Below are 23,320 nucleotides of genomic sequence, written 5' to 3' on the forward strand. Positions count from 1 at the left end.
TAAAGAAACGCTTTTGTCTTCTTCTATACGTTTAATATTTAAAGTAGCTAGATTGGAGATGATATTAGTGCCAAAGGAATTATCGTTAAAAATACGATTTTACAACCTATAGTAACGAAAGTATATATATATGTGTGTGTACTAACAGTGATGTTGTTATTTTTTTTTGGCTTGGAGTTTTAATGAGTATGGAAGGCCTTTGGAACTTTTGAGGTATTCAAATTAAAGTGTCTAAGGATCGGCCAGAAATCGATCGGATATTCGTTGCCATACTGGTCGTTTGGTGAGACATTCCCAAAAGAGGTATTGTCCATCTCCTTTGAACTGTCACAAATGGTACAAGTCTTATACTATTCATATATCAAATAACCCGGTCAAAGAGGCGCTATCGGCTAAGTATCTTTGAGCACATAAGCCTCCGAATGGCTGTCAAGACTTTGAGTGTCAAACTGAAGTTTCAAGCCCTACGCCACTCTTTTGGTCAATCTTGAGAGAATTATGGTGTAAAAGGTCAGGGGCGGAGGATATTCGGGTAAACAGATAACCAATGTTTTTTTTTGTCACTAGCTAGTTTAGCAGGCATGAGTTTTATCCCCTATACAGGGCAACACCGACAAAAAACCAGATTATGGTTATTATTATTATTATTATTTGGGAGGTGGTGGGAAGAACATAGAAAACTATTATGCTAAAATGTGGGCTTTTCTGCTGATGAGGTCAGTTGGTAAGAGCAAGTAAGCATATGAGTTATTTAGCTACATGTTTCCATTATTCAGGAGATTAAATGCTGTGCGGATTGTTACTCTGGGCTTATTGATATTCATAGTATCAAGACTTACATAAAGATTCAATACTAGAATCACCATTAGACATCCTAGAATCGCAATATTTTCTTAAAAGATATACAAATGTAAGTAAATCTTGTATTAGCTCTAGTGAGGCAATGCCTAGAAGCTCATCTTTTGCTTATTGTAACTACACTTAACATGAAACATTTTAAGCCATGAGACAGGATGACTGGATTTAAGGTTAATATCAAAGGAAGAGATTTATTACAGTGTCACTGTGTTGCCGGAGTTAACAAGCTAGTATATATCCCGCAAAGCTTCGACGTGTAGAAGAGTTCAGAATAGCAAAGGATTTACCGTGTCTGTAAAAGAAAGCGTTGCATCTTTGGCTCAAGTATTTCGAGATATTATTTGTGTACTAAAGTATTCGCAGAAGTTGATTTTCAGATGACGTTTAATAAATACACCTGTCATTTAAAGGCTGTCTTGGAGTTTTTAACTGTTTTTTCTTCTTTCTCGTCATTTAAAGCGAATAATAGTATATAGCAATGGGCAGAAAATTTCCCGAACATTATACTCCATATAAAGCTGCCAATCTTGAAACGATTTGATTTGAATTTGCGATGTTTTATATAGGAAATAATGTAATTGTTCATAGAAATAAATTAAGAAGTAGGGACACAGCTGTAAAAATTACAATGTAAAAAAAACTCTTCTTTAATAAAACTGTCTTTTGTACCCATATATCTTTTCTTGTCACTAAGTTGAACATTTACACCCACTTAGTAATTAAATCCATTTATGTTTGTTTATAAATAACTCAGTTTTTGGCTCCAATATATCCACCTTTTTTTGCATTTACTGACTTGGCTAACATGAGGGAATATACGTATCGGTAAAAAAGATGACTACGCTAATATACAAGAAAACGAAGTACATTGAAAAAGATAACGGAAAAACTAAATAACCACCTCCAATACACTGGGTGTGCTCTATTACTTGAATAGAGATTTATGGGATAAAATCGTCCAAGAAACCCATATAATCAAAATAATTAACTCATGAGCTCTCCAGATTGTCTGTACAGTGGCGGAATTAGCAAGTATCTGGAGATTCAGAGAGTGAAGGCAGAAAAAAAATGATACCTAGCGATGTGTAGTTGTGCTCAAATAACTCGGGGTATCTAACATTCGGAAAGTTTCTTAATAGTTCGATTGGTTGAACAAGTGTAATTTTCAACAGCGGTTAAACAATAATCTCAAATATATTTACATGCTAGCAAGCCTGAACATCGTGAGCTCATTAAAGTGAATTATCAGCCATTGACTGGAACCTTTAACTATCAGTGCAATTTGACAAAAGCATTGTCCTCGGAATTCATGAGCTACGATCTCGATTTTAATGATCGGTATTATATAAACCTTACAAAAAAAACATCCCCAGCCTTATAATATGATGATATATGCAAATGAATATAATTCCTTTATTGAACTCACAATCATACTTACAATTCAGTATTGTCTAAAATACCTTATAGGCGTGGGATTATATATTTAAAAGTTAAACCTATGTCTTTAGTGAACACGCTTATAATAACTTGGCTTTTTCCTGTGCTCAATGGTTTGATATTTGCCAAATATGCTATTGAAATTCAATAATGGTATCAGTAATAGTGAACTATCGAGTACATAAAATTAGATCCTTTATTTTCATGCATAACATGCGACCCAAATTGACTAGTCCACTTGCTGTTGGGAAAATGACATTCCAACAGGTGGAAATTTGCGGGCCATATGTAGCCATTTTAAAAATCAGCAACTCGAATATTAAGACAGCATTTGGTTATTGCCAAGTGAAAGCAAAGTAAAAGGATGAGAGCAAATATACTCTGTATATTGATACCTTTCACCTGGAAGTCTCCAGTGATAACATTAATAAATACAATCAAGTTGAATAAGTCGAATGACCTTCGCTTTACAATATTGCGGTAAAACTTAAAAACAAAAACCAGGGACATATCCTTTTTTTTTTAAATAATTTCCTCTAATATTAAAAAAGCACTTTATAACACGGGGATAAGGTAAAGGTGTCAAGTAATATTAGATAAGTTATTTGAAAGTATTAATTGATTCATTTCTAATATCGAGCTTTACGATCGAGCTCTTGTTTTGGCCGTGAGAGTTCTTGACCGTTGCTGCTTGGAATTAACAATATATTTTGGTGTTTGTCCAGAGATTCTGATAATTGTACGCCATAGATAATAATTCTCACCTTGGAACAGTGGTTTTATTTTTGTTTTCTCTATTAACTTTTTGCTAAAATACATATTTTTATTATCCTTCCATTCCACAACTTTTTATTTTTGATCTTTTTATTTTAAAAAAAAAATAGTAGTAATTGAGAGATATTCAGGAAGAAATTCTAAACTTTAACTTTTCCAATGTAAAAAAAGTATGGGCGACACAGCGATTATATAAGAAGAATATGTTTACTCATTTAATTACGAAAAAAAAATCAAGGTAGTATGTCTCCTTCCGGCCAAAGAACAGTGGAAGTGGTTGTAATTTTCTGGAAAATACAAATAAAAGATCTGTATGATGGCCACTCGGTCTTTATTTCACCGAATATGCCACTGCATAATTTTAATTTTTCTGTCTTCGAATTAGAGACATGTCAAAGATTTAGAAGAGTAACTCTCTACTGTATTTAGCGATCAAATATTTAGTATTAAAATCTCTACTATCTTTACAACATAAAGAGATAGAAAGGTCAATGCTAAGTTCAACCTAAGCTTATTAAATTTAGTGAGCAATACACTTTGCTTAATAATATTATTTTAACAGCTATGGAATCTAAAATCACTCCAAAGATGATACACAGATTTAACCAAATTTACCTGTCTGTCATTCCTAGTCCTTTTGGAGCATTCGGATTGGTGTGTAAGATTTACATAATCCTTTGTATCCTGAGACAGCTTTATATTCAATAGCTTTTTCTAAAATATGGTTACAACAACAAGAAAACTTATATATACTTGGTCTATGTTTTCAGTTGCATGATTGTCGTTAACATCTGACTTGTACATATCCAGATTCAATGATTAAAAATAACGATACGCAAAGCTAAAAATAAAACAAAATAATAACAATAATAATTAAAGTGTACAAATAATATATGTAGATGTAGCACAATCTCTTGAAGCGACACACACCAAAGTCATACTGACTGCAAGAATTACTTACAGCCTGTAGATCAGCAATCTTACGGGGACGACGTTTCTATCTAACCGGACTAATTAATTGTGACCACCTACCCGAGGTCCGGTGTCTTTCTCTAATCCTTCAGGCCAAAATGACGTGTCCTAAAAAAAACATAGTATATTCATTGTACGCATTAGCTTTACTACTTTGTCCCCACACTTTGTGTTTATCTATCTCTCCCCAGAAACCTACCTCTCTTTCTTTTAGAAAGTACGATCCGTTTCTGACCAATTTAGTAATAAAATGATGTCTCATCCAAGGAAAAATCCTGTATATTCAATTAATAGCTGTTTATGCCTTAGATTTAGACTTGACAATAAATATATAATAATTGGTCACAGACACACTATCTCAATAGCCAGTTCCGCAGAAGATTATAAGAAGTTGTTGTCATTAGAGTGTGACGCAATCTTTTTGAATCCTTTACCATTTATTGGCCTTCTTACGCGTATGATGCTTTTCTCTTTCTTTCACATACTTATATTACCAGAAAGAGGCCCAAGGTCTGTCATTGAAAAAAAAAGAGAGAAAGGCAAATACATTCGCCCTTTCCTCCAAAGGTATTGATTCATGCCATGCCGTTCCAGGCAAAAATCGTACCAAAATGGGCGCAGCTGGTAAGTAATCCCCATCTACTCTTTTTATTTTTAAAGTAATAAAGAAAACCTTGATATGAATATTCTATATCCTGGCTTGTATTAATTATAATAATAATAATTGATCCTTAGGGACCAGATGTGGTCCAGTAGAATCAAAATGTCGTGTCCCACCAGAAAATGCCGTCTCCTTAGAATTAGCGTTTTTTTCAGTTTCGCTCAGGCTTCGTTTACGTGACTAAAGTAAATTTCTCCATTTTTTCAAAGCCGGTACGTCCCGGAGCAGGTATTATGTCAAAAGGCATACTTAACAATCCTAAAATAATCAACATCATCTACTCTACCAAACGTACATAATGATTAGATAGCAGGGAATTCTGAGTGGGACAACGACATGCGCTCAAATGCTGTCCTGGAAGCAAAGTCATAGGTATTGGATTGTGTCCAAGAGAATACTCATAGCACGCCTTTGGATCCATTTTTCGTTCTTGATTTATTTCTGACCAGCCGCGCTATGATGATAGATGATACACTCTATCCAGATTATCCAACAATTTAATGTTTATATACCTTGGCGTTACAAACGCTTCAAAATCAGTTTGGAGATCAACATATTGCTAATATTTTAGTGCAAGTACTAGAGGTCCAAGAAAACGAAAATAACAGAATATTGGGACCTATGTATAAAAAGTTATAAATAATTAAAATTGATGATCAAAGCCATCAAGAATTTGGAATTCAAAACTTTGCAATAAAAAGGAAGTAAAATGATATTAATGTCGATTATCGAAAATATCAGCTTTATGCCAGAATCAGTCACTTCATAGGGACGAAGCATCATGTTGGTTGATAACTATAATCAAGCTAGAATTCAAAAAGGGGTCTTAAACGTATGGGTTGGTCAGAGTGTTATTCGAAAGGTGTTGAATTAAAACCGTTTAAATAGAAAAGTACGGATGTTCTTTGTGATCAATTCAATAAGTGCATAGAACAAAAAGAAAATTAAAGGCGCCTATTAATGTACGAAAAAGAAGGATTTTTATTTCAATTTAGCTTGTAAATAAAGAAAAGCATCGATAATTCATCGATTTTACTATTTTTTTCTGGACCATTTGAATTTTCCATGGATTGACAATACTTCTTTACTGCCTACACTTGAAGCTATACCATGTCTTTACAGATTGTAACCCAGAAATTCATAGGCACCATATCATTACCCCCCTTATTATGTTTTTTTTTCTATTATTATTTTTGATGGTATATATATATATATCCTCCATCAGATAAATACGAGTTAACAAAACGGCATTTACGAGTATGCGGACCTCTCTGTGTCTGTTTGTCCAGAGGATTTGCCCCAAAAGATTAGGATACGATTATCAAAAGGGTAAAATTGCGTGCCGAGCTACATTTACAATTTGATTACACAATGAAAGATACTCTCTATAACTCTATAAGCTCTCTTATATGAAGAGGTTAATGTATACATTTTTATCAAGTGCACTATCGAACTGTTTTTTTTTGAAGGATATGTCTGTTTCTCTATTCTAAGCTGATTAATCATTTAAACACAGATACAACATGACTGTTACTTCTGGTAAAGGGTAAAAGGTAAAGTTATAAGGTATTTATTGTTGTAAGAAGCAGTGTACTTAAAATATACAAATAAGGGATCAGTATGCTTAAAATACATTGTTGGTACAAAATATGTCACCTCATACAAATATAATTACACTTGTCCTGCAATCGTATCGGATAAATCTTTCTCCTCTTTTTATTTTTTAATTTATTTTCACTCATACAGAAATGTGTCACCTAAGGCTCAGAAGAGCTGTAGCCACCAAAAATAAGTCCTTGGCTGCAATATACCTCTCAAAAATAAATATACACAAAAAAAGCTAAAACTGAAACAAATGAGCATCAGAATAACCTCCACAAAATGCAACCACATCTGCCACAGAAGCCCAAGAATACACAGCAGCAAAACCTTGTAGACGTCTCTTTTGTTGTTATTATTAGTAGCAAGTACCACATCTGCTAATTTATCATATGTGGCTACATATTAAAACACAACAAAGAAGAAGGGAAACATATAATTTTTTAAAAAAAGGTATAAAAGACCAACAAGTTGGCAGTTCTTCCCTTTTTTTTCATCATCACATTCGCTCTATTAATCTTTTCTTTAACCAAGCAAATCCAAAAGAAAAATGCAATTCTCTGCTCTTGTTTCCTTTGTCTCTGCCATCTTTGCCCTGGCTATTTTTACCGCAGTTGAGGCCGCTCCTGCCAGCACCAAGGTCAGCGCTGCCTGTCTTGGCTTCCGTATTACCTCCCCTGTGGCATCTGGCTTGAAATGGACCTATGGTCAGTGCTACTCTGTCGATTGGGACCTCGGTGCCAGCCAAGTCAAGACCATCAAGTCAGTCGATCTCTATAGCTCTTCCACCAAGAAGAAGATTGCTACCGAAAAGAGCAACGTTGCTGGAACTGCCGGTACCTCTGGAAATTTCCCCTTGTTGATGGGTGACGATCTCGAGTCCGGAAACTATTACTTCCAGGTTAATGCTGTGACCGCCAGTGGCGCTACCTGCACCTTGAGCACCGTTGCATTCAACGTCAATGTGAACCCTAACTCCCCACCTGTCACTCATTGTTAAAGTCTGCTTGTGCGTGTGTACTACATATTTACTATTATATCCCATCAATAAACCTTATTCTTAATTCTGAGAACACTGTTAATATTCATGCATTGCACAGATATTCCAATAGTCTCTCTATACTTTTATATATATATAATATAAAAATTAAAGCCTCGTAACTATGATGATGTTACAAATACACTAGCTATATATTTAAAAGTGCACTAAATAGGATGCAAACTCATACTAGACCGTATATGTTTATTTTATCACTGAAAAGAATAATAATAATTTAATTCCTATTTTCATATATCTATTACAATGAAATTCAATGCAATGTCATAATTCAAACCATATAACCATCAAATAATTTACTAAGAAGGAATGTTGAATATTATCAAAGAACAAAGACGACAAAGAAAATAATGGCTCATTAAACAAGTTTGTTGTGTGTATTTTTCTTTTTGTCTTATTCTTATTATGAAAGGAGAATTAACAGCAAATAATAATAGTAATAGTATATACATGTGTACAATCTTGTTTCTCTCTGGTCATTCTTCTTTGGAGATGGAGAAGCGGTCGCAACTTTTGCGCATTCCTGACCAGCAAGAAGCTCGATTACAGGCTTGCTCTGCCTGTAAAAAATAAAAAAAAATAAAAAAAAATCCCTTCATTCTAATCACCACACATCGAGTCTATAATGTTATATGCGCAAAGACAGATTTTTTCTTGTCAATAGTGTAAACATCCCACATCAAAAGGACACGACACGTACAGACGAAAAATGCGTGCTGGATGTTATTTTACAGTATATATATATAAGAAAAGGGATCTACTTTCTACCGTGAGATTGGTTTTCCTGCCATGACATCGACCATTTCTTGGTAGTTGAGTGTTTCATATTCTATCAATGCAGCCGCCAAACGGTCGAGTTCGACCTTGTGAGTGTTTAGGACGTCTTTTGCTCTATCTTCTGACTGTTGGATAAGACTCTTAATCTCGTTTTCAATCAATTGCTTAGTTTGGGAACTCAAGAGTTGCATGTCTTCATCATCAAAATTAACCGGTCCTACTTTCTCGCTCATTCCGTAGTGGCGTACCATTCGCTTAGCAACATCTGTTGCCTTTGCAATATCGCTATACGCTCCACTCGTCACATTATCAGTACCAAATAACATTTCTTCGGCTACACGTCCTCCCATGCACACATCAATCTGAGCAATGAACTCTTGTTTCGTAAAAGAATCCTGTTATATCGTCAATCATAAATCGTTATTACCAGAAAGAAGCACTCCGGTAGAACATATGAATTTACCTTGTCCATCTCGGGCAATTGGACTGTCATACCAAGTGCCGAACCGCGTGGCATAATTGTAGCCTTGTGAAGAGGCATTGCACCAGGGGTATAGTATGCTACTAATGCATGTCCACCCTCATGATATGCTGTCAATTTCTTACTCTCGTCTGTACTAATTGCCGACCGTCTTTCTGCACCCATTATAATCTTATCTTTCGAAAACTCCATGTGTTTAAGCGTGACCTTATTACAACCTTCTCGGCTTGCTTGAATGGCAGCTTGATTGACAAGATTAGCCAAATCAGCACCACTAAAACCGGGTGTGCCTCGAGCAATCACACTCAGATCCACATCACTTGACAGCTGAACATTCTGACTGTGTTGTTTCAATATCTCAACACGACCACGAACGTCTGGCAAAGGAACATTAACATGTCGATCGAATCTTCCAGGACGAGTGAGTGCCTTGTCCAACAGCTCAGGAAAATTGGTGGCTGCAATAAATATAACTCCCTCTGTTTGAGAAAAGCCGTCAAGGTCAACCAAAAGCTGATTGAGGGTTTGTTTCATATAAGATTGGTCTTTGGGATTTCGCTTGGATCCAATGGCATCAATTTCATCAATAAATACAATACTGGGGGCCTTCATCCTTGCGGCAGCTAAGTTGTACAGTACATATAGTAGAAAACATGTTTTTATAAATATAAGTAAATAGAATAAAAATAAAAATAAAAATCGTACTTTACCAAATAATTCACGGATACGTCTTGCTCCCACACCAACATAAACTTCGTCAAATTCACTTCCACTCATAAAGAAGAAAGGAACATTTGCCTCGCCAGCAACCGCTCTCGCCAACATGGTTTTTCCTGTTCCAGGAGGACCAGTCAACAAAACACCCTTTGGAAGCTTACCGCCCAGCTCAGAAAACTTTTGTGGATTCTTCAAAAATTGGACGATTTCCTCTAGTTCTTGCTTGGCTTCGTCTACACCCTGGACATCGTCGAATTTGACTGGTGTATGCATAGCAGCCTCATATTCTGTCTGAGGAGTGGGTGCCTTTAACATCCCCGAACTCTCGAGTGCCAGAGAAATGACGGTAAGGATGCAAAATGCATATGTAACAGTAACACCAACCCAACGCAGTGCACGCCAAATCATGTATCTTGGTGCTGTAGAATACACCGGGTGTATTTGTACATATATATTGATTTAATGGTGAGCTTGGATTTACTTGTATTTTTTTATTGGGTCCTTAAACAGAAATTACCTTCTTCAACTATGACATGAACTGGATTTCCCTTTGCACCGTTTCCTCCTCCAATCATACTTTCTGATATGTTTCGACTTCCTCCTCCTCGACCAGCCACCAGTTTCTGAAGAACCTCTTTGGGCAGACCACTGGATGTTCCTGATCCATAGTCAGGAACGTTTACCAAAAGAAAAATCGGACATCTTTTTTCTTTCTCTTTCTCTCTTTTATATCTTTTTCTTTACCTTCTGAGAATTGCCCTCCGCTCTCTTTTTCCAGCATTTGCATAATTCTTGGTAGGATAGACTCTGATCTTCCTGTTTGTGCCAGGGCTGCAATATAGCACTGCCATGATTCTTCATTATGTCTAAACCCTCCATGTTCAAAACGAGCAATCACAGCTTCAGGGTTCTTTGCTGCCAGCCATTCCTGCACATTCCGAAAATTTCAACCATTTGGTCGTTTATATATATATTTTTTTTTCTTTATTGGTTGTTTCGTTTTTTTTATATATTTTTCTTTAAAATAAAAGGATGGAAGGAAGGAAGGAATGGTATGTATATATGTGTGTATATATATATTAAAAAAAAATGTTGTACCTGCCTTGTAAAGCATCGATTGTCGCAGGGGTTCGTCTGGAAAATTATTGGCTTCTTGTTCCAATTTTGCTGTCTTTCGATTGGAGCGGAAGGGGCGGATAGAACGATCATTTCCGGTAAATAATGTACGTCGCTGAGCAATAGATTGTGCGTTTTTGAAAGGATGAAGGTTGTTTATTCCAACTCTGGTGGAGTCTAGTTTTCGATTCCAATCTAAAAACTTGAAATTTTGTGAGAAATATATTATGATTCAATTTGTCATTGGCAGGATTGTATTAAAACACCTACTGCTAGACGTTCGATCCGTTCAAATGTCTGTTTAGTGTGGGCCGAATGAATCTTTCTAAGCTGCTGTTGATGAAGTGAAGTGACAGGTGCTGTGTATGACGTAACTTTCAGGTGTCTTAGATAGTTTGAAGCTTCCGCTGTTATTGCCGCGAGCTAAAAAGTATGGTTTAATATATATATTAAAAGGTTAATCTTGTACTTGTTCTGTATTAAGAATCAATATTGACTAGAAAGTGTGCTTTACCTGCTGCGTAAACGAAAATGCCCCATTGATGCTCATTAGACTCACTCCAAGATATCCAGGGGTAAAAATAAGATAAAAAATAAAAAATAAACAGGGAAAATAGTAAGGAAAAAAAAAGGCTAGTATAAAAAAAAGAAAAAGGCAGCAAGAGAATTGACCACACAAAACTCAACCCTACGTCACCTTGATATTTCCAACCTTCACATTAGATCTCCGAGATAAAAAAAAAAGAAAAAAGAAAAAAGTATTAATTTTGCAGTGTCGTTTGGATGACATCGTTATGATTTCATACAAAAGGAAGAGAAATGAGTATAAAAGAGTTGCTTGAATTTAACTAATTCACTTTATTCAAAAAACATCAATTACAACCCTCTCTATTCCATCTAATAAAAATGTCATTCTCAAGAGTCTTCCAATCCCGTATCGTCGCTCGCCCCAGCCATCGTCTTTATTCCACTGTTCCTGAGCCCACAGCTGGTGGCAACAATGCTGGACTTGTACTTGGTGGTATTGCAGCAGCAGGTGTCGGTTATTATCTTTATAAGCAGCGCCAAGAAGGTAAGAGCGCGCTATATAGTAGCGGTATAATGTGCATCTAATGCAATATTAGATAATAAATATTAATTAAATATTAAAAAAAAAATTATTCTTATTATTCTTATTATTCCGTGTTCCCAATAGCTCAAAAGGGCACGATTGAAAAAAATGCCGAAAAGCTCGGAGTTCAGGCACAAGAAGCGTTTGACAAATCCAAGGAGAGATATTCTGATGCCAAATCCGAGGCCAACCTAAAGTACGAAGAGACCAAGGCACAGGGTGTTGCAAAGGCAGAAAATGCGGTTGATTCGGCTAAGCAGAGTGCTGCCAATGCAGCAGAATTGGCCAAACAAAAGGCACTCGATGTACAGGCCGCGGCGGGTGAAAAGGTCAAGGACGCAGGAGAGAGAATTAAGGATGCCACAAAATAATGATACATAGTAATATTATTCTTGTTCTTGTATAAAATAATACTTATTATAATAATAATGACAATAAAGAAATATCTGTAAATATCAAATGATTTAATTAATATCATTAATAATACTCCATTGGTCAATTGAAGCAATCAGCAAATGTTGTCTATGGTAATGAATACAGTCATATTGTTTTGGTAGAATGTAGATTGTAAAAAGTCGGGCTTAAGTATAAAATATGGCCACTGTTTTCGTGTAAGAGACGCGTTTTAGGTACACATTTTACGATAAGGCAATACATGTTATAGATAATTGTGTGCTGAGCCAGATGTACTAGTAACACGAATTGAGGTTTTTAAGCGTGAACAGTGTGCCGGATCTCGCACAAATTTGAATATATTCACAAGCCCTGATCCAGCGAGTGGGGAACTAATAATAATGAACACAGATCCTCGGTCTTCATTAGGTTACCACACACCAAGTATGTTGTTTAAATTTTGCCGATATGGATTGTACCATGAAGCTCGATTCTTTTCTATGCACACAACCCTCATTTAGATCTCAAAAAAGGATAATGGCTATGGAGATCTTGCCTTGCCAGAGGTTATTATAGAATGAGTGATACGCCCTTTAGGGATACAAGAGAAATAAAGTAAAAGGCACGTTTCTGTTATGTTCTGTTCTGTCAACGTCATCTGAACCTTTAATTCACTTTCTTATTTTTAAACTCTCGATCACAACCTTATTAAACAAGTCGTATATAAATCAAATTAATTCATCTTTAATTGTATCTGTCATCTCTTCAAAAAATTTTATATATTTCTTTAAGCGTCTCTTTTGGAATAATGGACAGATTACCCTATCCACTCCTTTTTGACATTATGCATTATCTCGACCCCTCTTCTCTTTTGACTATGGCCCAAACGAACAAATTCATGTCTATCCCTGCTCTTCAATCGCTGTGGAAAAAACCAACTCTTAGTTCTCATCATATGCTGTCCTTGTTTACATCTTCTCTTAACGCCTCTAGTACTTCTGTCAGGCCCTATTATCTATGGGTTACCGAATTAACCGTGTCTTTTTCTATCAATACAACATATGCCCTTTTGCCTGATACTTCCTATGTTATATTACCTGATACATTCTATGCCTCCCTACGTTTGATTCATCTCAACCGCCTTTCTCTTTGTCGTGTCCAGATAAATATGCACCCTCAGCCAGCCGTGATTGATGCTATTCGCCACCAGATGACTTTATTAGACAGTCTTGATTTATTTGATTGTTCGCCGTCTACCCCAACAGTGTTCCTGATGAAAGCAATCCAAACCAGCCTACCATTAACTAACCTCCGAGTATCGGAATGTTATCTTAGTGACTTTCATGTCCAACATTTTGCTGCCTACTGTCCAGAGCTACAGAATGTCCAACTCAGGAAGACTGGGTACCTGTCAGACAGTAGTATCACAGCTCTTGCTAGTAACTGTCCAAAACTCGAAGCCCTCGCCATTACCTTGCCCTCGAATATCGTACAATCCAACACGATCACTTTGGTAGCCATTAAGTCCCTGGCAGAACATTGCCCTCGTCTTAGACAGTTCATCTGTCCAGGACAAACACGAATTTCAGGACCACAAACCCAGGCTTTTATTGAACAACATTGCCCTTTGCTAAGAGATTATGATTTTTCTTTAACATTCTAAAACAAAACACAAATATGACAGCACAAAAAAAAACACAAACATACATACATACATACATACATACATACATACATACATACATACAAATTAACCTATGAAAATAAACCTTGGGCCGAGAAATAAATATGCACAAATATATATATATAGTATTAATATTTTTTTTTCTGTGTACACAATATTCTCTGGAGAATTTTTTAGACCTTTAATAAGTTAATGGTTTATTTCCCTTAATGGATATGACCAATGAAATAGTATGACCAATGGTTTAGATAAAATCTATAAACTGCTAGATAATAATGTGTATTTAATTGAAACATTATTGATTAAAATTGGAATCTATGCTTGATAACCAAAAGAGAAAAAAAGATTCTTTGTTTTATTTTATTTTGCTTTGCTTTGCTTTGCTTTTCTTTGCTTTTTCTTAAAGAAAAGAAGTCATTACTTCTTTAAAGGTGGTGGAATTTTGCACCTCCAAATAACAAAGGGTGGCTCTGAACCTTTGCCCTTGAATCCAGCAGTGGTTTGTTTTTGGGGCCGACAGTGACATGTGACATGTCTACCTGTTGTTCTAGGCCCATCTTCGAGAGAGATCAGCAGAGCACTCAAAGCATCCATTCCGCCCTGCAACAAGGCTACTCTAGCAAACTGCTTGTGGACCAGCTGAGATGCGTACTATAATACAAAAAGTATAAGTATATGAAAGAATAACCGTTGGCTCTAGAAATCTTACTTCAGGTCCACCACTGTCAGCTACAACAATGTGATATTTTCTATTCAGCTTTCTTAATACACCAGCATAGCTATCAAGTTGAGCAGCCTGTACATTCAAGGCCGATGGAAAGTGACCTCGAGCAAACCTAAAATACAATGCCAATAAAGATTAAATCCTTTCCTTCCTTTCCTTTCCTTCCTTTTTTTCTTTCTTTAAGAAAAGGGATCTAAACCAAATACTTACTCTTGGTCCGATCGAATGTCTAACAAAAGAGTGTAGGGAAGGAGTTTAGTAAGATCCTCAATATCTATCCGAGGAGCTAGTTCTTGCTTTTTTTCTTCAGTTGAAAGGGGTTCCTGCCACCAGGCTGGTTTTCTTGAAAACATTCCATTCGTATCACCAAACTCGCTGTCCAACAACTGCGTGTTGTCTTTTGGGCCATGGACGCGTCTCATAACACTAGGTGGTGTGACTTTGCACATGTTCATTGCACTCTGAACACATTTTTCAATATCAACCTTGGGAAAACTTTCGGAAAATATGGTGATACAGTCATTGAATTCACAAGAAAGGAGTGTATCGCGTATCTGGCGTAGAATTGCAATGCCAGCAAAAAGAGGCAAGGACGGTGGCCCAACCAATAACTTATCCCAGAGATGGTAAATCTTATCGAGTGGAAACACATCTAAGGTTTTGAATTAGTCAAATAAGTATAAAGGTAGATATGCTTACGAGTAAACAACGTAAGGAACCAAGGAATTGCGTAGAGTTCAGGGTTAAACCCAATGGTATCCAAATGACTGGACAGAGCTGGATCATGATAGCTCAATAAATGACGAAACACTGCAAGGTACTCTTGTAGTACAGGGGCATTGTCTGACAAGAAAAAGTTATTAAGGAACTTTGGAATGAATTCCTGAAGACACATGAAGGCAATCGCCTCGTCATTGAAATTGAGTGTCAAGAATGGAGCACAAAGCGAATCAAGGCCTAGAAGAACAAGAAAAACAACAACAAAATGACGCATATTTAGAAAAACAAAAAGTAAGTTCCTATTAAGCTTTTCAGTCTAAGCTTATTTTAAAACATAAAGAAAAATATATAATTACCTTGCCAGTACACCAATTTACGGTTTGCTGACACCCATGCCTTCAAAAGTCGTCTGAGCTTTTCATGTCCCACAGAAGACGCAAGCAATTGGTTGTACTGGTGACATCTTGGTACATCTATGTAGTAATTAAAGATCGATCAATATGTACAAATACATTCACTTATGAGAATATTACACCAAAAAAGAAAACAAACAGTAATAATAAGCTTACCGACTTCAATCTAAAATATATACACAAACACAAACACAAACACAAACACAAATACAAATACAAATGCATAAATAATTAGCTGTTATCATTATTGGTCTCAAATTTCTTGACGTCGTACCTGTCTGTCTGCACCAAGATCAGTGTATTTATCCACACTGTCATAATCATGCTCAAGGTCTCCGCTCAATCCCAACACAGCCGCCCACACCTTGCCGCGCAAAAGAGGGGGTATATCAACCTTTGCGTGGTGAAGAAGCTCTTTACGCGACATTGGGTACTGACGAAGAAGCTCTGAAAATAATGCTTGACGGTAGTATTGGTAGTTTACATCCTGTTCGCGTAAAAACAACGGTAGTTTTGGTGCACTTGGCTGAGTGGGGGTAAGTGGAGTAGGGCTAGTGACCGGCAAAGATGAGGCTGAGCCCGATCTACTCATACCAGACCAAGAGAAAGAACGGTTCGTAGAGCGGGAGGCTGAAGGAGTGGTCGGCAAAGGTGTAGACACAAATGCGCCTCCGTGGCCTGGTGTTTGCTGGACCAAATCCTCTGCATATAGAAAATAGTTTTCAGACAAAATATCATCTTTAGATTGCTTGGCTGGTTCCTCAGATGCCAAAAGAAAATTGACATCATTTTCATCAACCACCATAAAGTAGTCTGTATCCCACTCAAATCGATCGGTGTGTGTCTTGCGGCCTTCTTCTAATCGTTGGTAGAGCTCTTTGAAACCAAGAACGTACATCGTATCGGAGTACAACTGAGCCGTGTCATTGGTATTTGCGCCCACTTCTAGGTCATGAAGGGTACAAATCCGCGGCAATCGTTCGATGACAGGTGTCGAAAGAAAAACCCCTCTTTTGATCAAATCAAGCTCAACATCACCACCTGCCAATCTCCAGAGGTGGTAAATCTGGGAAATCGGCAACCCATCAAGCGCATCTTTTGGTGCCGGATTTGGAGAATCAAACGGGTCGTCTGGATCGAGACTATCGGATGCAAGCACAGGTCCACGTTTCCATGTCCCTGTAGGTTTGACAGCATCACTCAGGAACGCGAGGGACAATACTTGACTTGTGCTCGGTCGAGAGGCCACTGACACACGCAACAAGCAGAGTATAAAATTGCGAAATTCAGAGGAATCATTATCGGGACTATCGGTATCTTTGGTCTGCAAAAATCGTAGTACATCTTTATTGATATCCAGAGAATCGATGCCCTTGTAATTCCAGATATCATCCGACTCTTCGGCCCATTCGGAAAGCGTCATTAGTGAATCGAAAATGAGGCCGACATCTGAAGTCGTCCAAAATGAATTGTGCGTAAATTGCTCCACAAGAATAATTGCCACGGCCCAGCAATCTCTCTTTAATAATAGCAATAGTAATTAAACAGAAAATAAATAAAAAATTAATCAATCTAAAGTTCATTTGAACCCGTATGGTCGACTTTGTTCTATTATAGGAAAGACATCCACACAGATCGTTCACTTACTTTGTCATAGCCTTGTTTTCCCGTGGCCATGTCTGTCACACATTCTGGTGCAAGATAAGCGGGGTATCTGGGAGGCTCCATAACACTGAATAAACCCCTCTTCTTGGCTTATTTGCCCATGCAAGCTTACCCAACAGGAAATTCTACATCCACACCTTGTCCGGTCATGTAGAACAAGCCGAACCCCGATAGTTTGACTTGTTGCTTTATTTTTTTTAAAAAAAAGGTAATGATAATAGTGATAGTAATAATAGTTTAGTATGACAATATTTATACAATTAGATAGATAGGTATATTAAAAGGAAAGAAAAAAATAAAGAAAGTACATGGTTACCTTGGAATCCAACAATATATTGTGCGGTGAAAGAGAAGCATGTACAATCGTGTTTTGCTGCAAATAATCCAAGGCTGAGAATATCTCATATGCCCATTGTTTCAGTAAGCTAATACTATATTCAAATAACCAAGAGAAATAAAGAGGATTATATATACATATATATTTAGATACATTAATTAAAGCATAATTATTATAATAAATCATAGATAATCTATAGTCTTCTTTTACTTTGTCGTTAGACCGATATCACTTTCAATACTGCGTGCCTTTTGAAGAGACTGGTCAAAATGCTCAGACACGACAAATAAACGATCTGTTTGAAGCATTTGAGTATCTCATTCATCTCAATCTTTTAACTGTCTTCTTATTGTGTGTGTGTGTATGTGTGTGTGTGTGTGTGTAAATCCTACCATGCTTTCCTCGATGAATATCAACATATTCACACAGATTAGCATGCGTAAGGGTCTATTGAATTATAATGATTATAACATGAAATGAAAATTGAACATAATGTTTCAGACATTATTCTTTCTTTTTTTAAAAAAAAAATCAAACAGCGTTCATTAGAATGGCAGGCTTGCCTTTAAGAACTGAAATCTGCCAATGATTTGAGAAGGTGCTGAGACAGCCAAATGACCAGATTGTGCAAGGGCTTCTGAGGATCGCGCAGATGCTACAAAATTACAAGATGCAAGTTTCGGAATAGATCTATTCTTGTGGACCTGTAGGTCAATCGTATTGGCAAAGAGTGCCATTTATATTTATATTTATATATATAAAAGTATGTAATGTGAAAATTAAAGAAAAGACAGAGTATATGGAGTGTGTGTGTATGGGTGTGGGTATATACTCTAGACTAAATAAAAAGATTAGGTTGTAAAAGAAGCGTAAAAAGTAAGAGAGAGAGAGAGAGAGAGTTGAATACCCGCGCCTCTTTGCCTTCAAAGATGTTCACTATTGCAAATGTATAATTATTGATTTTATTTTATTTTGCTTTGCTTTGCTTTTCTTTTCTTTGCTTTATTTATTTGTTAACACTTATTTTTTTCATATATAAATATAAATATATGGGAGTGTATTTATATGTGGTTTATCTTTTCATAATGTTTTCTTCGTTAGATATATATTATTTTCATTTTTGCTCTTTTCCTCAACGTAAATCATCGTCTCTGTCACTACCCCCAATATCAATCTCCTCGTCTTCGTCTTCTTCTACCACAGTGCACAGAGGCAAGGTAGTCTCTCCTTTGGAAGACGGAGCATGTTCGACCACCTTGTGAATATTCTTTTCATCCTGCTTTTCTTCTTTACTTTTCCGCGGACTAGCTTTCTTTCGTATAGAGCTATTAGGATGTCGCCCAGTGGAAAGGGCCCCATTCCAAGAGGCAGCCTTCTTGATAGCAGAGGACACAATTTTTGTCTCATTTGACGGTCTGTTGGCAGACCATTTTCCTCCAGAAGGTCGTCTACGTCCATGCGCCGCCACTGGGCGTACAGAAGATTCCTTGTTAACCGTGTCAACATGCTCAAGAAACCGCTCAAGGCGACTCTTTTGATGATTATTCGGGTCAACAGGCATGTCTATATCGTTATCCATCTGGTTCATAGCTGCCTCTCGAACGCGCCAAAGACGAGCCCTTACTTCAACAACATCTGTGTCTGTGTCTGTATCATCGTCCGTCTCTTCCTTGCGCAAAGGATCTAGCATATTCCATCTATGGTTGCCCTGGCCGCCCTGGCTGTCCTGACTGTCCTGAATTTCCTGAATGTCCTGGTCCGCCCTTCTTTTGCCTTTTTCTTTACTGCTGTCTTGACTTGACGATGACACTACACAACAAGGCCTCGGCAGAGGGTCTTCATCTCCTTCAAAGGATCCCAGGACAGGAGGTTTGGAAGCAAAAGATCCACCGACAGTTTGAGGTACTAGCATCAGCTGGTGAAGTTGGGCTGCCTTTGACGCAGACAATGGCATAAAGAACTCTCGCTTCTTGTTAGTTGGCAACGAAAGCTCTGTTCCAACAATCCGGCGTGGTCGTGGGGCTGGAAGATCGATCGGCAGAGGCGAAGGGAAATACTCAAACATCTGTTCGGTCAAAAAAGGTCCCAGCCTATCCTGTATTGAGCAAGTTGCAGCCAGCTCCTGTGCACGCCTCAGGGGGATCCAGGTGCCATACAACGCACTCGCTTTGTTTGCCACCCGGATCCGATTCATTTCAAAGCTCAGGATCATGCTTCTTTCCCGCTCTGTCTCAATTCCGCCGGCTGTCAAAAGGCTCGTTCCATGCACGGTTCCTGAATCGAGTCTGCGGAGAATCCGGTGCTCAGGTGTACTGTCTGTTTTTTCAAACACTGCTACACACACGGGCGTACTATCTAGTACAGTAATATACATTGGTGTCGAAGATGGCTTGATGGCATACACTATTTTTGGGTCGTTTTCTTCTATCTCTTTGTCAGGTGCTACAGTTGTCTGCTGCACCGAACTTTTTGGGGTAGGCTGCGAAGGTCCTGCAGCGTTTTTGGCAGCCAGCTGCATACAGGCAGATATTATGCGGGTCAGGTCTATGTTAGGTGAAAGGTGAACAAGGCCAGTAATTGCTGCAGTCATCTGGTGCAATGCCGTCAGATTACACGACCGCACATTCATTCTTTTTAGGATATCTGCAATTGATTGTGCACTTGACAAATCAACAGTCGGAGCACCACCAGTGGTGTTTAAAGGAATGCCTACAGAGTCTACAGAACTAGTTGCAGGTACAATGGAAGGAAGTTCAGCTTTGTTCATAGGTGCATTTCTTACAGGAGTAGTCGGCGCCACAGACGGCACGATAATACTCTCTGACTTGATTTCCATCTTTACTTCATCTTCTCCATAGTTGACAAAGGTGTCCTCAGTATAGTCTGATATTTCGTCTGAAGAATTATATGGACTTTGTGTTTTCAGAGGCACATTTAGCCTATCTTTTTCTGATTGTAATGTAAAGTAGTAATTTAGATATATATATATATTTATGCATAAATATTGATGGGATTTATTTGTATAATAATTACCTTTATTATTATTACTACTACTTTCTTTCTCCCCCTCTTCTTCCTCTTCTTCCTCTTCTTCCTCTTCTTCCTCTTCCTCTGTGTGACCATTATCATTGCTAAGAATATGTACAAGTCCGGTCATCTTTTCCAAATCATTTTCTTTGAGCCATTCGCGTGCTTGTTTTAAGGGAACCCTACAGAAAATTTTAGACTTCGACTTTAATCATACATCAATTAACAAAAAAAGATACAATAATAAAAAGGGGCAGTTACCAGACACCACGAGTGGCAAGAGGTCCTTTTGTGATTTGAACGACACCGGTTTTTTCTGTTTCTGAAATGTCAAGTACATGGTGGTGCAGGAGCTGGTATATAAGTTTGTCTAATTGGGTTGCATTGACATGTCCCTCTTCAAGAAACACGCAAGCAAGATCCCCGTGATCTTTTGCACCTTGCCGATCGGTTAGTCTACGAAACTTGAGAACTGTAGAAAACATGTTGTCATTAAAAGCAAGCTCGTCGCAAACAAGTGATCCAAGCGTCTTTTGGGAGATCGTCCATGGACGATCAATAATTTCTTTTAGTGGTCTGTCCCAAGGCATTTCACATGTACTCTGTTCCGGCCAAGACTTCCGCCGTAGTCCGGCTGGATCTCTTTCCCCAGAAAGCGAGCGATTTGCGTTGGCAAGCAAGACTTTCTTTGGTAGTGAGAGTGGAAGGTTATTGGTATTATTATTACTGCTATTATTATGATTATGATTATTATGATGATTATTTTTGGTGTTATTCCGTGAACGTAATGTGTGGTGGCGAGAAGCCTTTTTTGTTGTATGAAAGTAAGTATCGAGTTCGGACATGGATGTGGATTCTGGGGTGTCGATGTCGAGTGAATCGGAACATGAGGATGGAGTTGTGCTATTTGAAAGGAAAATTGTGTCTAGATCGTGGTCAAAGCTGTGTGGGGCCCAAAAATCATATTCTCCAGTGTGATTTGTGCGTTTTGGTGGCCATGGGTGAAGGGGCGATGATGGTGGGGCTGGAGGAATTTGGATTGTATTTGGTGTATTAGGATTATCGTCTCCTTGGAGCATGTCTTCGTGGTAATCTGACATCTCGCCTTCACTCTCATCTTCCGGTAAGGTACTAATGGGATCGACTGTGTTTAAACGGGGACGCTTCTGGAGCTGGGTATCGGCCTCGGAGTCAGAGGTAGGTATGTCTATTGCGGTGGTACGTTTTCGGGGAAAGGTTGTCTGTTGCTTTATTTCTTGTCCAATGTCGTGGGTTGATATCCGCCGTGTCAAGGAATGTGTGGAGACTGCTTCTTTAGCAAGAGAGTAGTTGATCTTGCGAGAGTGGTTTTGATCCACATGCTTTGCCAAAAGCGGGGCTCGTGGAGGGTTGTGTTTGGCGGCCCGCTTGAAGTGCTGCGAGATGCGAGAGGATACTGTGGCAAAGGGTGTTGCGCCTCTAATGAAGAGAGTAAATCTACCGCTTTTAAGGCCGAACTACTACAACGTACCCAAGTGTTGCATACTCATGTTGAATGATTACATTGGCAAGTTCTTTTGGTGAGCTCGGTTTGTTCCCCATTTTTGATAGAGCCATTAGGATAGCAGTGAACACTTTGTCTCTGGCATCGTCTGGGTGAATTGCGACAGGCAATTCTTGGTTTGTTCCATCGCCGGTTGTCGAATGATGTACTTGTTGAGGCATCCTTGTGGTTAATGAGCAAGAGACACTACTAGAAGAAAATAATAAAGAAATGCAGAGAGAGAGAAAGAGTGGGGAATAGAAGGGAGGGAGAAAGAGAGGAAAGGGAAACGACTCTTGTCGCTGTAGTCAATATTTTATTTGGGGAAAAAAAGGGCGCCTGTACATATCGCCTTTTATCTTGCGTTCTCGTCACTTGTATCAAGAAAAAGCGGACTTTGTAGTGACCACGCTGTCTCTTTCTCTGTCAAACCCCCTGGCCAAGTATTGTTCTCTGGTGGCGCTTGATCCAAACCCAAATAAAAGGGCTGGACCAAAACGTACCTTGAATAAGCTATATTGGTGAATTAGTAATTCATTAATACGTGCAAACAGATGTAGCGTATTACTATAGTGTCCATGGGCCAATTATATAGCCACAAATGATATTATACTTTTAAATAAATTGTTGTTTCGTTGACTGAGAATCCGAAAGACAGATTGTTACAACACTCTTTTTATAATTTTGAGAGACCTGAGGTATATATTTATATATATACTTATATAATAAGGAGTCGGCCATAAAAGTATGTTAATTAGCTAAAAGCCATTACATTTCATAGCAATTAGTGCGATTGATTTAGGTATATTTATGTAGATAAAGGCTCTATACTGCTGTGCAAATATTCAATTGAGCAATAGTTAACTTGGTTCAGTAAATGATTACTACTGCCGTTCATAAAGATGTATTTCTTCTAACAATATAAGATGAAACACTTTTTTTTTCTTTTCACAAAAAAAAAACATTACGTTGAATATAAATGTTTCTTTTTTACCTCGTATCACGTTGTGCAAGGAAGATACAGAAGAAGAGGTAGTTTGAGTAAGAAAAAAAAGTATATTTGAACTATGGCCAGGCACTTGGAATTCACTTGCTTGCATGTAATTCAACCTTTTACTAGATGATTTAGAATACATATTTCATAACTCAAAATAACTCAAAAATACAAGCGCCTCTTGAGTGCGGGAGATTCCACGGTGCATAAAATAAATAAAAGTCTTCCAAGTTTGGACTATTTCCAATTTTAAAATCACAACAAATAAGCAACATATGTAT

At 37.7% G+C, this 23,320-nt stretch overlaps 7 protein-coding genes across 7 annotated transcripts; 3 read left to right on the plus strand and 4 right to left on the minus strand.

The window, feature by feature from the left end:
• Positions 1-2,592: 2,592 nt before the first annotated feature.
• Positions 2,593-5,123, minus strand: PHYBLDRAFT_173770 (hypothetical protein; the record flags this gene model as incomplete). Its single annotated transcript, XM_018437105.1, has 6 exons — positions 2,593-2,808; positions 3,685-3,783; positions 3,872-3,910; positions 4,102-4,149; positions 4,649-4,685; positions 4,984-5,123. 6 exons carry the CDS (start codon positions 5,121-5,123, stop codon positions 2,593-2,595), a joined length of 579 nt encoding a protein of 192 aa, XP_018285898.1.
• Positions 5,124-6,809: 1,686 nt separating this feature from the next.
• Positions 6,810-7,466, plus strand: PHYBLDRAFT_79084 (hypothetical protein). Its single transcript, XM_018443424.1, has one exon. The coding sequence runs from the start codon at positions 6,852-6,854 to the stop codon at positions 7,299-7,301; it is 450 nt and encodes a 149-aa protein (XP_018285899.1). The 5' UTR covers positions 6,810-6,851; the 3' UTR covers positions 7,302-7,466.
• Positions 7,467-8,122: 656 nt separating this feature from the next.
• Positions 8,123-9,606, minus strand: PHYBLDRAFT_117931 (hypothetical protein; the record flags this gene model as incomplete). The annotated part of the gene is made up of 3 exons (XM_018428606.1): positions 8,123-8,530; positions 8,599-9,239; positions 9,327-9,606. The coding sequence occupies 3 exons, from the start codon at positions 9,604-9,606 to the stop codon at positions 8,123-8,125; spliced, it is 1,329 nt and encodes a 442-aa protein (XP_018285900.1).
• Positions 9,607-11,322: 1,716 nt separating this feature from the next.
• Positions 11,323-12,062, plus strand: PHYBLDRAFT_188877 (hypothetical protein). The gene is made up of 2 exons (XM_018439575.1): positions 11,323-11,521; positions 11,645-12,062. The coding sequence occupies exons 1-2, from the start codon at positions 11,356-11,358 to the stop codon at positions 11,929-11,931; spliced, it is 453 nt and encodes a 150-aa protein (XP_018285901.1). The 5' UTR covers positions 11,323-11,355; the 3' UTR covers positions 11,932-12,062.
• Positions 12,063-12,761: 699 nt separating this feature from the next.
• PHYBLDRAFT_173774 (hypothetical protein) lies at positions 12,762-13,616 on the plus strand (the record flags this gene model as incomplete). Its single annotated transcript, XM_018437106.1, has 1 exon — positions 12,762-13,616. One exon carries the CDS (start codon positions 12,762-12,764, stop codon positions 13,614-13,616), a length of 855 nt encoding a protein of 284 aa, XP_018285902.1.
• Positions 13,617-13,942: 326 nt separating this feature from the next.
• PHYBLDRAFT_183394 (hypothetical protein) lies at positions 13,943-18,275 on the minus strand. The gene is made up of 13 exons (XM_018438764.1): positions 18,060-18,275; positions 17,889-17,943; positions 17,707-17,791; positions 17,476-17,590; positions 17,272-17,345; positions 17,142-17,208; positions 15,769-17,013; positions 15,651-15,660; positions 15,438-15,554; positions 15,061-15,318; positions 14,572-15,013; positions 14,347-14,473; positions 13,943-14,288 (listed from the first exon to the last, which is right to left on the minus strand). Exons 1-13 carry the CDS (start codon positions 18,231-18,233, stop codon positions 14,055-14,057), a joined length of 3,003 nt encoding a protein of 1,000 aa, XP_018285903.1. The 5' UTR covers positions 18,234-18,275; the 3' UTR covers positions 13,943-14,054.
• A 353-nt stretch (positions 18,276-18,628) lies between these two features.
• Positions 18,629-22,227, minus strand: PHYBLDRAFT_150945 (hypothetical protein; the record flags this gene model as incomplete). The annotated part of the gene is made up of 4 exons (XM_018432577.1): positions 18,629-20,445; positions 20,530-20,705; positions 20,785-21,981; positions 22,034-22,227. The coding sequence occupies 4 exons, from the start codon at positions 22,225-22,227 to the stop codon at positions 18,629-18,631; spliced, it is 3,384 nt and encodes a 1,127-aa protein (XP_018285904.1).
• Positions 22,228-23,320: the final 1,093 nt, after the last annotated feature.

Source organism: Phycomyces blakesleeanus (genome assembly GCF_001638985.1).
Source record: "Phycomyces blakesleeanus NRRL 1555(-) unplaced genomic scaffold PHYBLscaffold_27, whole genome shotgun sequence".
Classification (NCBI taxonomy): Eukaryota; Fungi; Mucoromycota; class Mucoromycetes; order Mucorales; family Phycomycetaceae; genus Phycomyces; species Phycomyces blakesleeanus.

Coding starts and splice junctions, on each gene's coding strand:
- PHYBLDRAFT_79084 (XM_018443424.1), top strand. CDS start 6,852: ATGCAATTCTCTGCTCTTGTTTCCTTTGTCTCTGCCATCTTTGCCCTG.
- PHYBLDRAFT_188877 (XM_018439575.1), top strand. CDS start 11,356: ATGTCATTCTCAAGAGTCTTCCAATCCCGTATCGTCGCTCGCCCCAGC. Junction 11,522..11,644: donor TTATAAGCAGCGCCAAGAAG/GTAAGAGCGCGC, acceptor TGTTCCCAATAG/CTCAAAAGGGCACGATTGAA.
- PHYBLDRAFT_183394 (XM_018438764.1), bottom strand. CDS start 18,233: ATGGCACTCTTTGCCAATACGATTGACCTACAGGTCCACAAGAATAGA. Junction 17,014..17,141: donor GAAAACAAGGCTATGACAAA/GTAAGTGAACGA, acceptor CTATTATTAAAG/AGAGATTGCTGGGCCGTGGC. Junction 14,289..14,346: donor CTGACAGTGGTGGACCTGAA/GTAAGATTTCTA, acceptor TTTGTATTATAG/TACGCATCTCAGCTGGTCCA.